This window comes from Neophocaena asiaeorientalis, unplaced genomic scaffold (genome assembly GCF_003031525.2).
Source record: "Neophocaena asiaeorientalis asiaeorientalis breed wild unplaced genomic scaffold, Neophocaena_asiaeorientalis_V1.1 scaffold87, whole genome shotgun sequence".
NCBI lineage: Eukaryota > Metazoa > Chordata > Mammalia > Artiodactyla > Phocoenidae > Neophocaena > Neophocaena asiaeorientalis.
The window spans coordinates 2976172-2987280 of record NW_020175432.1 but is presented as its reverse complement, the minus strand read 5'-3'; the positions used below and the strand labels follow the sequence as shown (position 1 = coordinate 2987280).

At 59.3% G+C, this 11109-nt stretch overlaps 2 protein-coding genes across 10 annotated transcripts in view; one reads left to right on the top strand and one right to left on the bottom strand.

Annotated features, from left to right (window-relative positions):
- The window catches only part of CRLF1 (cytokine receptor like factor 1), a gene marked incomplete at its 5' end in the record, with an annotated part of 10142 nt that extends 611 nt beyond the window's left edge, over positions 1-9531 (top strand). Inside the window, 8 exons of the mRNA XM_024767472.1 lie at positions 3941-4222; positions 4559-4688; positions 4856-5025; positions 6036-6193; positions 6328-6496; positions 8423-8610; positions 8724-8766; positions 9284-9531. Of these exons, the coding sequence (XP_024623240.1) occupies positions 3941-4222; positions 4559-4688; positions 4856-5025; positions 6036-6193; positions 6328-6496; positions 8423-8610; positions 8724-8766; positions 9284-9297 (1154 nt within the window). The remainder of the gene's footprint in view (positions 1-3940; positions 4223-4558; positions 4689-4855; positions 5026-6035; positions 6194-6327; positions 6497-8422; positions 8611-8723; positions 8767-9283) is intronic.
- Positions 9532-9871: 340 nt separating this feature from the next.
- REX1BD (required for excision 1-B domain containing) overlaps positions 9872-11109 on the bottom strand; it is a 3111-nt gene continuing 1873 nt past the window's right edge. For 8 of the 9 annotated variants that reach the window (XM_024767233.1, XM_024767235.1, XM_024767232.1 and 5 more), the window contains exons 4-5: positions 10730-10806; positions 9872-10103 (exon numbers count right to left, since the gene is read on the bottom strand). In XM_024767233.1, the coding sequence (XP_024623001.1) occupies positions 10031-10103; positions 10730-10806 (150 nt within the window). In that variant the 3' untranslated portion in view covers positions 9872-10030. Of the gene's footprint in view, positions 10104-10656; positions 10807-11109 lie in introns of all 9 variants that reach the window. The other variant, XR_003006209.1, reaches the window with a different exon arrangement.

Below are 11109 nucleotides of genomic sequence, written 5' to 3'. Positions count from 1 at the left end.
GGTCCATGGAGTCCTCTCCACTGGCGGCGCTCAGAACTGTTCCCGGCCACGCTGCGCCGGGCTAGGAGACTCTAGCGAGAGAAATCTTTGTGAGAGAGTGGGTGAGAGTGAGAGGGAGCGGGACCCAGCGAGTCCGGGCACCGCAGGCCCAGCCGTTGTTGGGGGGAGCAGCCACCGGGAGCCCACAGCCCCCGCAGGCCGAGACCCCCGCCCGGGTGGGAGCGCCTGGCCTCCGGTACTCTCCGGTCCCCCACCCAATGCACACCCCCGCCAGGACACGGTCTCCACATCCAGACCCACTCTGGGACACACCCAGAGACACACAAAGACTCACACTGGCTTGTGGCCCGTCACCCTCGCCCTCAGATGTGCACACACTGCATCCCAGATGCACATTCGCACACCATCGGGGCGCACACACACATTCCATCCCTGACACACACACATTCACGGTCACACTCTTTCCGAGGGAGAGGCAACACAGGGCACGCACGCAGGCACAACCTGCCCTGGATGTTCGCAGTCACTCCACGCACCCCATCCAGGCACACAAGTCGAGCCGGGTCGGCAAACACTGCACCCCAGGTGGGCCTACACTGCACAGAGCTGTTTGCAGGCTCCGTGCGGTGCTCTTTCAGAAAGAGCAGGGTCCGGTGTCCTGGAGGCACTTGCTGAAAGCCTAACATGCCCAAGGCTCCTGGGCAGGTGAGGGGCTGTCCCAGGCCCTTCTGGGGTTCCTGATAGCTCTGCCAGGCAGTGGGCAGCACCTGTGAATGCCACCTTTAGTGGCAGGCTTTGTTTCCCAGCCAGCAGAGCGGCAGGCAAAGGTGGTGGTGGTGGAAGGATTGTTGTGCGTGTGTTTTTTCCTTTAAGGGGGAAGAAATGAAAGATTCTCACACCTCGGCAATATGTTTCTACTTACGGTGTGGTGTGTCTTAGCACCTGACCAGCAGGCAGGTGGGTCATAAAGCGTCTGCAGGTACCAGCGGGACAGGAGATGGGGACCCCCATGGGGACCCCGGGTGGAGGCCACCCTCCTGCCTTGTTTGCAGAGAATCTCACACTTTTCCCTTTTAAAACACATGGTGTTCCTTTTTAATAACGGCAGTGGCTCCAGATTGGGAAGGGGGAGAGAAAAAACTTTTAAAGGCCCCAGCTCTGCGGGAAAGGCGGGGAGGCAGGGAGCAGGGGAGGGGGGCTGTCCAAAAGCCTAGCCCAGGGATCTGCTTAAGGGAGCCTTCTAGGAAGCCCCCCAAACCAGGCCAAGGGCCCTCCCAACCTCAGTGGGCTGTCCCCAGCTGCTTTGCCTGGGCTGGAATGTGTGCATCCTGGTCCCAAATGCCTTGGCCCATTGTTTGGGGAGGCCTGGAGGGAGTGCACCAGCCAGCCAGGGACCCCAGAGCTGGGAGGGGCCCCAATCCCAACAGTTGCTAGGCACTGCAGTGTGCTGGGCCCTCTGGACGTGGTGAGCTCATCTCATTCATCTCCCCAGCAGGTAGAACGTATTTTCCTCCCATTTTACAGAGGAGGAAACTGAGAACAGGGGAGGGGAAGCCAATTGCCCAGGTGCCCCAGCCGAGATGGGCACCCACATCCCAGGAGGAGAAGGTCTCCCTGTGACCTTTCCTGCTGGAGCTTGGGGTGCGGGACTGGCCTGTCCAGGCCCGCCTGGCCTTGCCCTCTTGCCCTGTCCCCCGCCCAGCCCTGGGAGGGCAGCTGCAGCTGCTGGCAGGCAGGCCACACCAGCCCAGGCCAGGCTGGTGTGGCAGAGGGGCAGTGCCACAGCCAGCCAGGACCCCCCTGAGAGCCCCCTTCCTGGACTGGCCGTGGGGGGTGAGTGGGGGACAGGAGGGCCGTGACCCACCCCTGGAGGTTTGAGAATGGGCCTGGGGTCTGGGCAGGCCTGGCCGTGCCTCCCACCCTGCTGGGGGGGGCCCAGGCAGGAAGCGGTGGGTGGGTCTCCTCGGCTCTGGCCGGCACAGCCGGCTCCTTCGCACGGACGCTGGGACCTCCGGCGAGCCCTGGGCCAAGCCCCAAACGCAACTGCGATCCCAGGCTCCAGCAAGACATGGCCCTCAAGCCAAGTTTGCCCCGGAAAATCGTCAGGGCTGGCCCCGGGAACTGTGTCCACCCCATCTCGCCCATTTGGGGCAGTGAGAGCCAGCACAGGGCAGCCGCTGGCATTTAGGGACCTCCCAGGGAAACCAGGATCACCCTGTCCTTGGCTGCCAGGGAAGCTGGGCTGCCCCTGCCTCTCTGCCCCCCTGCAGTCCCTTCTTACAGCTGCCCAGTGATCCTTTTAAAATATAAATCCCTCCCTTGCTCAGAACCCTGGAATAACTCCTCCCTGCAGGTCTGGCCCCCTGCTAACCTCCCAGACCTCATTTCCTACCACCCCTGCCCCCCCAGTATCTTTGCACTTGCCGCTCCCACTGCCTAGACACTCTCTTTTGTATATTTTCATGGCTACTTCTTTCACTTTATTCACATCTCAGCTCAAATGCCACCTCCCCAGACAGGCCTCTTGGGCCATTTAGCTGCCACCACTGATTCGTGCTTTATTTTCTCCCTTACGTGTTCTCCTAGACATTTATTTGTTCTTTTTCCTACTGCTCCTTTGGATTCAGGGTCCAAAAGGGCATGAATTTTGGGTATCTTGTTCATCATTGTGCCCTCAGGTCCTGGCACACTGTAGGTGCTCCTTGAATGAATGAATGAACGAACAAATGAGTGAATGAGTCCTCACTACCACTCTTAGTGGAGGGAGGGGCCCCTTCCCAAAGTCTCAGAGAAGTAAAAGAACTGGGTTAACCTCCAGAGTGACCTGGGGGCATTCGAACCCAGCTCAGCCTGGCTTAAAGATCCCATAGGGTTGTCCTTAAGACAATATTTTCACTCTTCTCAAACAATCTCATGTGGCTGATACCATGATGCCTACTTCCCAGGTGGGGAGACTGAGACTCAGAGGGGCATCAGGGGCTTGAACTGTGCATCCCCTCCCCCTCTTCTGTGCCTTGGTTTCCCCTTGGATAAAAACAGCTCTCTTTTAAGCTCTCATCTTTGGACTAGAAGGCTTCTCCAGTGGAAGGCAGGAGGAAAGGCATCAACCACGGCATCCCAGAGGCCCCTGTGCCCAGCACCCAATTCACACACAACCCAGTTTAGGAAGTCACTTCCCATCTGATCTTCCCAGTGGCCCTGGGGACCGTGATTTTACTTGTTCCCATTTTGCAGATTAGGAAAACTGAATCGAGGGAAAGCATGATGCTGGCAAGTCCCTTTGGATGGGGGTGGGGAGCCTAGAGCTTGCCACGGTCACTTTCAATTCCAGTGGCAGTGCAGAGACCGAGAAATATAGGTTTAAATAGTGTGCCCTTCTTCTATTTGGTGACCTTAGGCAAAGGACTCCATCTCTCAGAGCCTTGTTATTTTTTTCATCCATAAAACGAGCAGGATTCTAGTAGGGGTCAGGGCACCCCTTTTTAGAAGTGCCTTCCTCCCCACAGAGACACATGTGTGAGGTTCTGGGGGTAGAAGAGAAAGAACACACAATCTGTTACTTCTAATTGTCAAAAATAAAATGGAAAAAAAAAAAAAAGCAGAGTGTGGTGGTTGTCAGAAGTATGTGCAAAGCAAGAAGTACTTGGATCTGAGCGAGGTTTGTAACCACTCAGAAAGCCCTGAGCAAGTCAGTGAGGAAGTGCTTTGGGAGGACCTGAGTTGTGGAATCAGACAGTCCTGAGGCTGAATCTTGGCTTTACCACCAACCTTGGGTTTGTCACTTGACCTAATAGAGCCTCAGTTTCCTTCTCTGTAAAACGGGGACAATCATATAAAGCTCCTTTGCAGGACTACCGTGAGTCTTGGAGGACCTAGGATGGTGGGGGATGCTCAGGGCAGCCCCATCCCAGGCCTGACAGGTGCTCCTCTCTGACCCCAGACGCGGCTGTGATCAGTCCCCAGGACCCCACGCTCCTCATCGGCTCCTCCCTGCAGGCCACGTGCTCAGTGCACGGGGACCCACCAGGGGCCACCGCCGAGGGCCTCTACTGGACCCTCAACGGGCACCGCCTGCCCCCTGAGCTGTCCCGAATGCTCAACGCCTCCACTCTAGCCCTTGCCCTGGCCAACCTCAACGGATCCAGGCAGCAGTCGGGGGACAACCTCGTGTGCCATGCCCGTGACGGCAGCATCCTTGCCGGCTCCTGCCTCTATGTTGGCCGTAAGTGGGCCCCCAGGACACCTAGGGGTAGCTCTTGGGGGCAACATCTCCCTCTGGAGAGGGGCGTGAATCACGGGTCCTCTGGTCTGGGGCTGAACGATGGGTATACTGGCATAAGTTGAGAGGTACAGGCCACTAGGGTGGGAATGAGAACCTGGAGACCATCCCCCCCACAAGACCATCCTCAAGAGAGCCATGCAGGTGGTCCTGCCAACATCTGCTCTGTCCATCCTCCTTCCGCTCCAAGGTGGGGGCCCTAGCTGGCAGCCAGCAACTCCCCCTTTCACCTGTCCACGGCCCATCCAGACCCTCAGCCCCTGCACCCCCCTTCCGCAGTTCCCCCAGAGAAACCCTTCAACATCAGCTGCTGGTCCAAGAACATGAAGGACCTGACATGCCGCTGGACGCCGGGGGCCCACGGGGAAACCTTCCTCCACACCAACTACTCCCTCAAGTACAAGCTGAGGTCGGTGGTGGCCCTCGGGTGACACGTGTTCCGACCTGGCTGTGTGGCCTTGGCCACGCCTTCCCTCTCGGAGCTCTGGTGTCCTCTCTGCACTCCGGGGCTGCTGGGGGGAGGTTTGGGGGCCCAAAGGGACCCTCACATGTCCTCCTCCTCTCCCGCCCCTGCAGGTGGTATGGGCAGGACAACACATGTGAGGAATACCACACGGTGGGACCTCACTCTTGCCACATCCCCAAGGACCTGGCTCTCTTCACACCCTATGAGATCTGGGTGGAGGCCACCAACCGGCTGGGCTCGGCCCGCTCTGATGTGCTGACACTGGACATCCTGGATGTGGGTGAGCCCTACCCCCCCCGCAGGGCCAGCCTGGCCCACCTGGGATCGACCCCCTCCCCCTCGGCCCCCACCAGCCCAGCCACACTGCAGCTCAGCTGAGGTCTGTGCTGCTGGTTGGGTGGGAGAAGCTAGGCATCCACCCGTCTGTCCCCAGCCCCCTGAAGCGGCCAGGATACCCCTACTCTGTGGAGAACACCTGGCCTGGCTGCCTCCCCCTCGGCAGCCCAGGTGTGCTGAGGGGGGCCCCCGGGGAGCTGGGAGGGGGGCGCCCAGGTCTGGAGGCGCCCCAGGAAGCAGCAGCCTGTAGCTGGGGGGGGGCGTGCAGGCGGGAGGCAGGAAATGGATGATCTGCGAGCAGAATTGGGCCTAATCTAATTAGGGTGTTTCTCAGCCCCAAGCAGGCCTGTGCCTTAACCCTTTCGGCCCCTCACCAAGGCCTCAGGGGAAGAGGCCAGCCCTCCCTGCTGCCCAAAGGGCTCCCAGAAGGTTCCTCAGAAGTGTTGCAGTGACTCCGTCCTCCTGCTTCCCACTTTGCTTCCTTAAGTCCTGAAGCTGCAGTGGGCATGTTCTAAGCCTCAGTTGTCCCTTTGCACCGAGCAAAGCCGTCACGTTGAGGACCTTTGTGAAGTTGGAAAGAGCAGGAGGTGGGCAGTGGGGGGGTCGGGGGGAGCTTCCCAGGAGTCTAGCAGCCCGAGGGCTCCCTGGTCTCCTGGGCATAATAATAATATCATCATGCAGGCAGTGTCTGCTTTTTACATAGTTCCCTGAAGATAGGATTATGTTTCTCCTGTCACAGATAATAATGGTGATAACAGCTAACATTAATTGAGTGCTTCTAGGTGCTGAGTGTTTCCTGAATATTATCTAATGTAATCCACCCGTCCTGAAGGGGGGAGAGGGGAGAACGGAGGCAGGTGCCATCTAAGCCACGTTCCCTGGTATTTGGACTCAGACAGGGACCAGCCAGGTCCAAAGAGAGCCCGGTGACTAAGCCCCGCCCCGCCCCCCTAGTGACCACCGACCCCCCGCCAGAAGTGCACGTGAGCCGCGCAGGGGGGCTGGAGGACCAGCTGAGCGTGCGCTGGGTTTCACCGCCTGCCCTCAAGGACTTCCTCTTCCAAGCCAAGTACCAGATCCGCTACCGAGTGGAGGACAGCGTGGATTGGAAGGTGCCCGCACCCACCCCCCAGTTCCGCTCCTCCCTCCTCCTCTCGCCCCTCCCCACCCCAAGCTGCCCCTGCCTCTGACCCTGCCCTTGCCGCCCAGGTGGTGGACGACCTCTGACCCTGCCCTTTCTGCCCAGGTGGTGGACGACGTGAGCAACCAGACCTCCTGCCGCCTGGCGGGCCTTAAGCCAGGCACCGTCTACTTCGTGCAAGTGCGCTGCAACCCCTTTGGCATCTATGGCTCCAAGAAGGCAGGGATCTGGAGCGAATGGAGCCACCCCACGGCTGCCTCCACCCCCCGAAGTGGTGAGCACCCCAACAGGGCTGGGTGGTCCTGGGACCAGCCCCAAACCAGTCTGGGCCTCTGTTTCCTTGTTTCCTTCAAGAGAGCAGAGGTCTCAAACTCTTGGCCCCGAGGGCCAATTGTGGCCCTTGGATCTATTTTCTTGGCCTGTCATTTGGAAAAAAAAAGTTTGACCTACTGGCAGACTTTTAAAAACAATAAGTTAGAACACAAATATCCTAGATTCCCTAGAAAAATTGTCTAGAAAATGTAATAGGACGCAGCCAGAGTTACTCCACAGCCCCCATCAGCAGAGGCTGCCCCTTAAGTCAGGGCCCTTACTCTTTCAGTTGCGCCATCCCCACCTGGCCTGTTTCACCCACATGTACCCCTTCCCCAGCCCCTAAGGGCAAGTGAGTTTGAGACCCCTGCTTCTAAGATGATGGGCTGCCAACTCTCCCTATGACCGGCTTTGATTTCCCCTTCTGTTAAAGGTAGCGGGACGGGATGATCAGGGGCTGGGTCTGATTCCCTCTGCGGTCGGCGGGGGGCGGGGGGAGGAGGTATCTAAGCCCATGGACCTCCCTTCTCTCCTTTGTGAAATGGTATGAACTCTTATTTGGTACGTCTGGCCTCAGCTTCCCTATCTGGAAAGTGGGGATGGTAATCATGCCTGCCTCAAGCTACTGTGAGGGTTAGATGAGAGATAACCCATGGAAAGTGCTCTCATGGTGGGTGCCACCCAAGTGTTTGCAAGTGGTAGTTACTGAGACTCCCATCCCCTGCTCCCCCAGTGGTTTCACCTAAGGGAGGGCCCCTTTTCTGAGATGAGGACACCAAGGCCCCAAGGTCACACAGGGATCTGAACTCAGTTCCCTTGAAGTCCTGGCTCATGCTCCTGAGGTGATGGGGAAACCAAGGCCCAGAGAGGATCCCGGAGTCAGGGAGTGGCAGAGCAGGGCTCCAGCCAGTTCCCCAGACCCCATCCCGGGCCCCTCCAGGTTCGGCGGTGGGCGGGAACTAGCACAGCTGGGAGGGGCCTGAGCCTTGGCCCCTGCTCGTGCCCAGCACCTGTGATTCTTGCACGTGAGCCAGCAGGCGGCTGCGTCCGCTGGGGAGGCTGGGGAGGCCAGGGGAAGCCGGCAGGGGCGGTGGGGGCCGGGGCTGTGCCAGGGCCTGTCAGCGGGTCCCCGGCGTTATTTATGACGTGAGGCCAATGTCCTTATCCACCAGCCTGCTCAGGGCTGGCTGCGGCCAGCGACTGGACCGACAGGCTGGCCTTCCCACCTGGCCCTCCTGGCCCACTCCCCATCCAACAGGCTGTACTCTCAGGCCTGTCCTGGGGGCTTGCCCCTCCCCCTCAGAGCCACCTCGAATTCTCTGTCTCCCTTCATCTCTCTGTCACTCACTCTCTTTCCGTTTCTATCTTTCTGCCTTTCTTGGTTTCTGCGTCCCTACACCCCCAGTGTCTCTGTCCCTCCCTGCTCTGGCTCTCCATCTCTCGAGCCTCTGCATATCCTTGGCTGTCTCTCATTGCTTTCTCTCTCCCTCTATCTGTCTCTCCTTGCCTCCATCGCTAAGTCTCTGTCTCTCTCTCTCCAGCTCTTTCTCATCAGCGTCTCTCTCTTCCTTCCTCTGCCCCCTGCTCTGTCTGCTTCTCATCCCTTTGGCCCTGGCCTCTCTCTCCTCCCCCGCCCCCCCCCTTCCACTCACACCTGGCTCAGGCCACGGGAATCGGGTTCCTAGAGGGGATGTGGAGGAGGAGCCCCTTCCTTCCCCTGCCCCCTATCTCCTTGGGGGCGCAGCTGGGCTGCAGTGCAGGGCTGGGCCGTGGGGAGGATCGGGTCCCATAGAAACAGGGAGGGAGGTGCCCTAAGGGAACATCCCTCTCCTGCCCGCGCGCGCCCTCTGCCGGGCGCGCCCTGACGCTGCCTCTCCGCCCCCATTAGAGCGCCCGGGCCCGGGCGGCGGGGCGTGCGAGCCGCGGGGCGGCGAGCCGAGCTCGGGGCCGGTGCGGCGCGAGCTCAAGCAGTTTCTGGGCTGGCTTAAGAAGCACGCGTACTGCTCGAACCTCAGCTTCCGCCTCTATGACCAGTGGCGAGCCTGGATGCAGAAGTCACATAAGACCCGCAACCAGGTAGGAAGGAGGGACGCCCGGGCGAGAGGTGGAGGGGTGGGGCCAGGGGGGTAAACGAGCTGGGGAGGTAGGTCCTCAGCCCTCAGACACTGCCTCCTTCCTTCCAAGCACAGGACGAGGGGATCCTGTCCTCGGGCAGACGGGGCGCGGCGAGAGGTAAGGGGGGCCCAGGTGGGTGGCCAGGCAGGGAGACAAGGGCCCCTCCCGGTGGCCGTAGGCCACGGGCCCTCCACCCTCAGCCCTAGTTACTGAGGTGCAATCCCTTCCTCCATCTCTTACCAGCATTTACGTTTCTCTTATCAGCATTTACGTTAACACCTACTGTGTGCCTGCCCCTGTAGCCCTTAGTCTAGTAAGAGCATCCAGACCCCTTTAAAATGTCCAGAGGGGAATGTCATCCTCAGGGATGAATGCACATAGCCACCTGGTAGCATTATATGAGCGCCTACTGCATACCGGCCCTGTGTCAAGCACATTACCTGCAGGACACCCCATGGAATAGATATTACTTTTCAGGTGGGAAAACCGGTGCCTAGAGAGGGGCAATAGCCTACCCAAGGTCACCCAGCTGAAAGTGGTGGAACCAGGACCTGAACTGGGGCCTCCTCATTTGCTCTGTGCTCCTGGCCCCTCCCAGGCTCCTTGCTAAGCCTGGCTTCCCCTCTGCCTGCAGGTCCTGCCAGATAAGCTCTAGAGGCTGGGGCTGCCCTCCCTGCTGCATGGAGACCCAGGGGCCACCCCCAGACTGGGGGCCACCTCTGTACCCTCACCTCAGGGTGCCCCAGCCCTCTCGGCAGCAGCTGGGGTGAGCACTCTGAGCTCCGAGGGCCACAACAGCTCTGGCCTCCACGTGAGGTGCACCCCAGTGGGGGGATGTGTGTGAGGGGGGCTGAGCTTCCCAGAACGCCTGCCAGGGCTGGGGGTGAAAAAGGGTCATTACTCCCCCCTACCCAGGACCACTCCAAAGAGTCTTTTTAAATAAACAAACTATTTAGGTGCCCTGACTGTGAAGGTGAGTTTGGGGCTAGAGTGGCCTAGGGTGGGGGCTGACGAGGAATCCTGATGACCCTTTGGGATGGGAATCTTGACCTCCCAGAATTTCTGACTCTCTCCATGATCTGAAATATCTGGTTCCAAACTCCTTGGAGAGTGTGATTCAAAACACCAGAGTTTTTACACTCATGGAGTGGGGGAATCTTGCACCTGCCATCCTTGGCTTTGTGGGATCCCACCGCAGCACAGAGAGACAGTGGAACAGCTGCAGACGAAACGTTCTTTAGGTTCTTTATTACGAGAGGTGAGGCGAACTTGAAGAGGGTCAGTGGTCCGGTGGGGCATGACCCCAGCCAGCTGGCAGTCGGGGCAGAGCGCTGTATTTCCCATTTCCCATCTCCTTTGGCTTGTCCCTGGGGAGCCACCATCACTCTGCAGATTCTGCATCAAACCTGAGATCCTGGAGAACCTCGCTGATCGCTTCCATGGTTTTAATTACCCTACAAGAGTGGAAGGGAACTATAAATAAAACCCAGATGGGGCGAATTAGCCGCCGCTGCGCAGCTCCGAAGGGGCTGTAGCCAGCCCCGGGCCCTCTTGCCTGCCGCCAAACCTCCAGGCAGCGCTAGCAGCCAGAAGGACCATTTAGGTGCCTGGGAGGATGGGTGGTCCCACGGGTCCCGAGTGGCAAGAGAAAAGGCCATCTTGGGTGGGTGTGTGCCATCAGGAAGGTGTGCAGGGTGACTGTGGCACATACCCAGTGGGTGTGCACACGTGTGCGCTTGGGGGGCCAAAGGAAGGACTGTGCAGGCGTGTGCCGGGTGGGGCCTGGGCGACCATGTCCAAGCTCGGAGTTGAGCCGTGTGAGCAGGATTGGTGTGTATGAGGTGCGCAGCTGTGTCCTGGGAACGCACAGCGAGTCTAGTGTGAAACTGCATAGCCTGTGCGCTGGGGGAATGTGTGTAGTACATCTAGGAGTCACCGAGTGAGTACTCTGGCGTGCGCACCCTAAGGGTCGTGTGCGGATCTGCCCTTGCCAGCCCTGGGGCGCACCTGGCTGGGGGTGGGTGCCCAAGGGTGCATGTGCAAATCTAGCATGGTCAGCCCACTGGGAGGCGGTGCTCACTTCATCTTCAGCTGGTGCATCTGCAGGTTGTCCTGCCCGGTCAGCTCTGGTGTCCCGATCAGCTGCAGCAGGGCCACCTGGTTGGGGAATAGGCAGCAAGGAGGATGTCACAACTGGCAGAGGCCACCCCCTGCCCTCCCACATAGTAGGTTAGAAGAGACACTGAAGCACCGGGAAAGGCAGCGCAAGGATGGGGCCACAGCAGGTGCGAGTCTCAAGGGGCGGTACTTCGCGCAGGAGGAATCTAGGATTAGGTTTAGGGGGGCTCCTGAGGAGAGGGGCCGAGTGGGCGGGCCCTAGAATCAGTGCAGAGCGCAACATGGTCATGGCCTCCTGTAGGCGGGGAAGGGGAACAGTGGTGAAAACTGAGGCAGGGATAG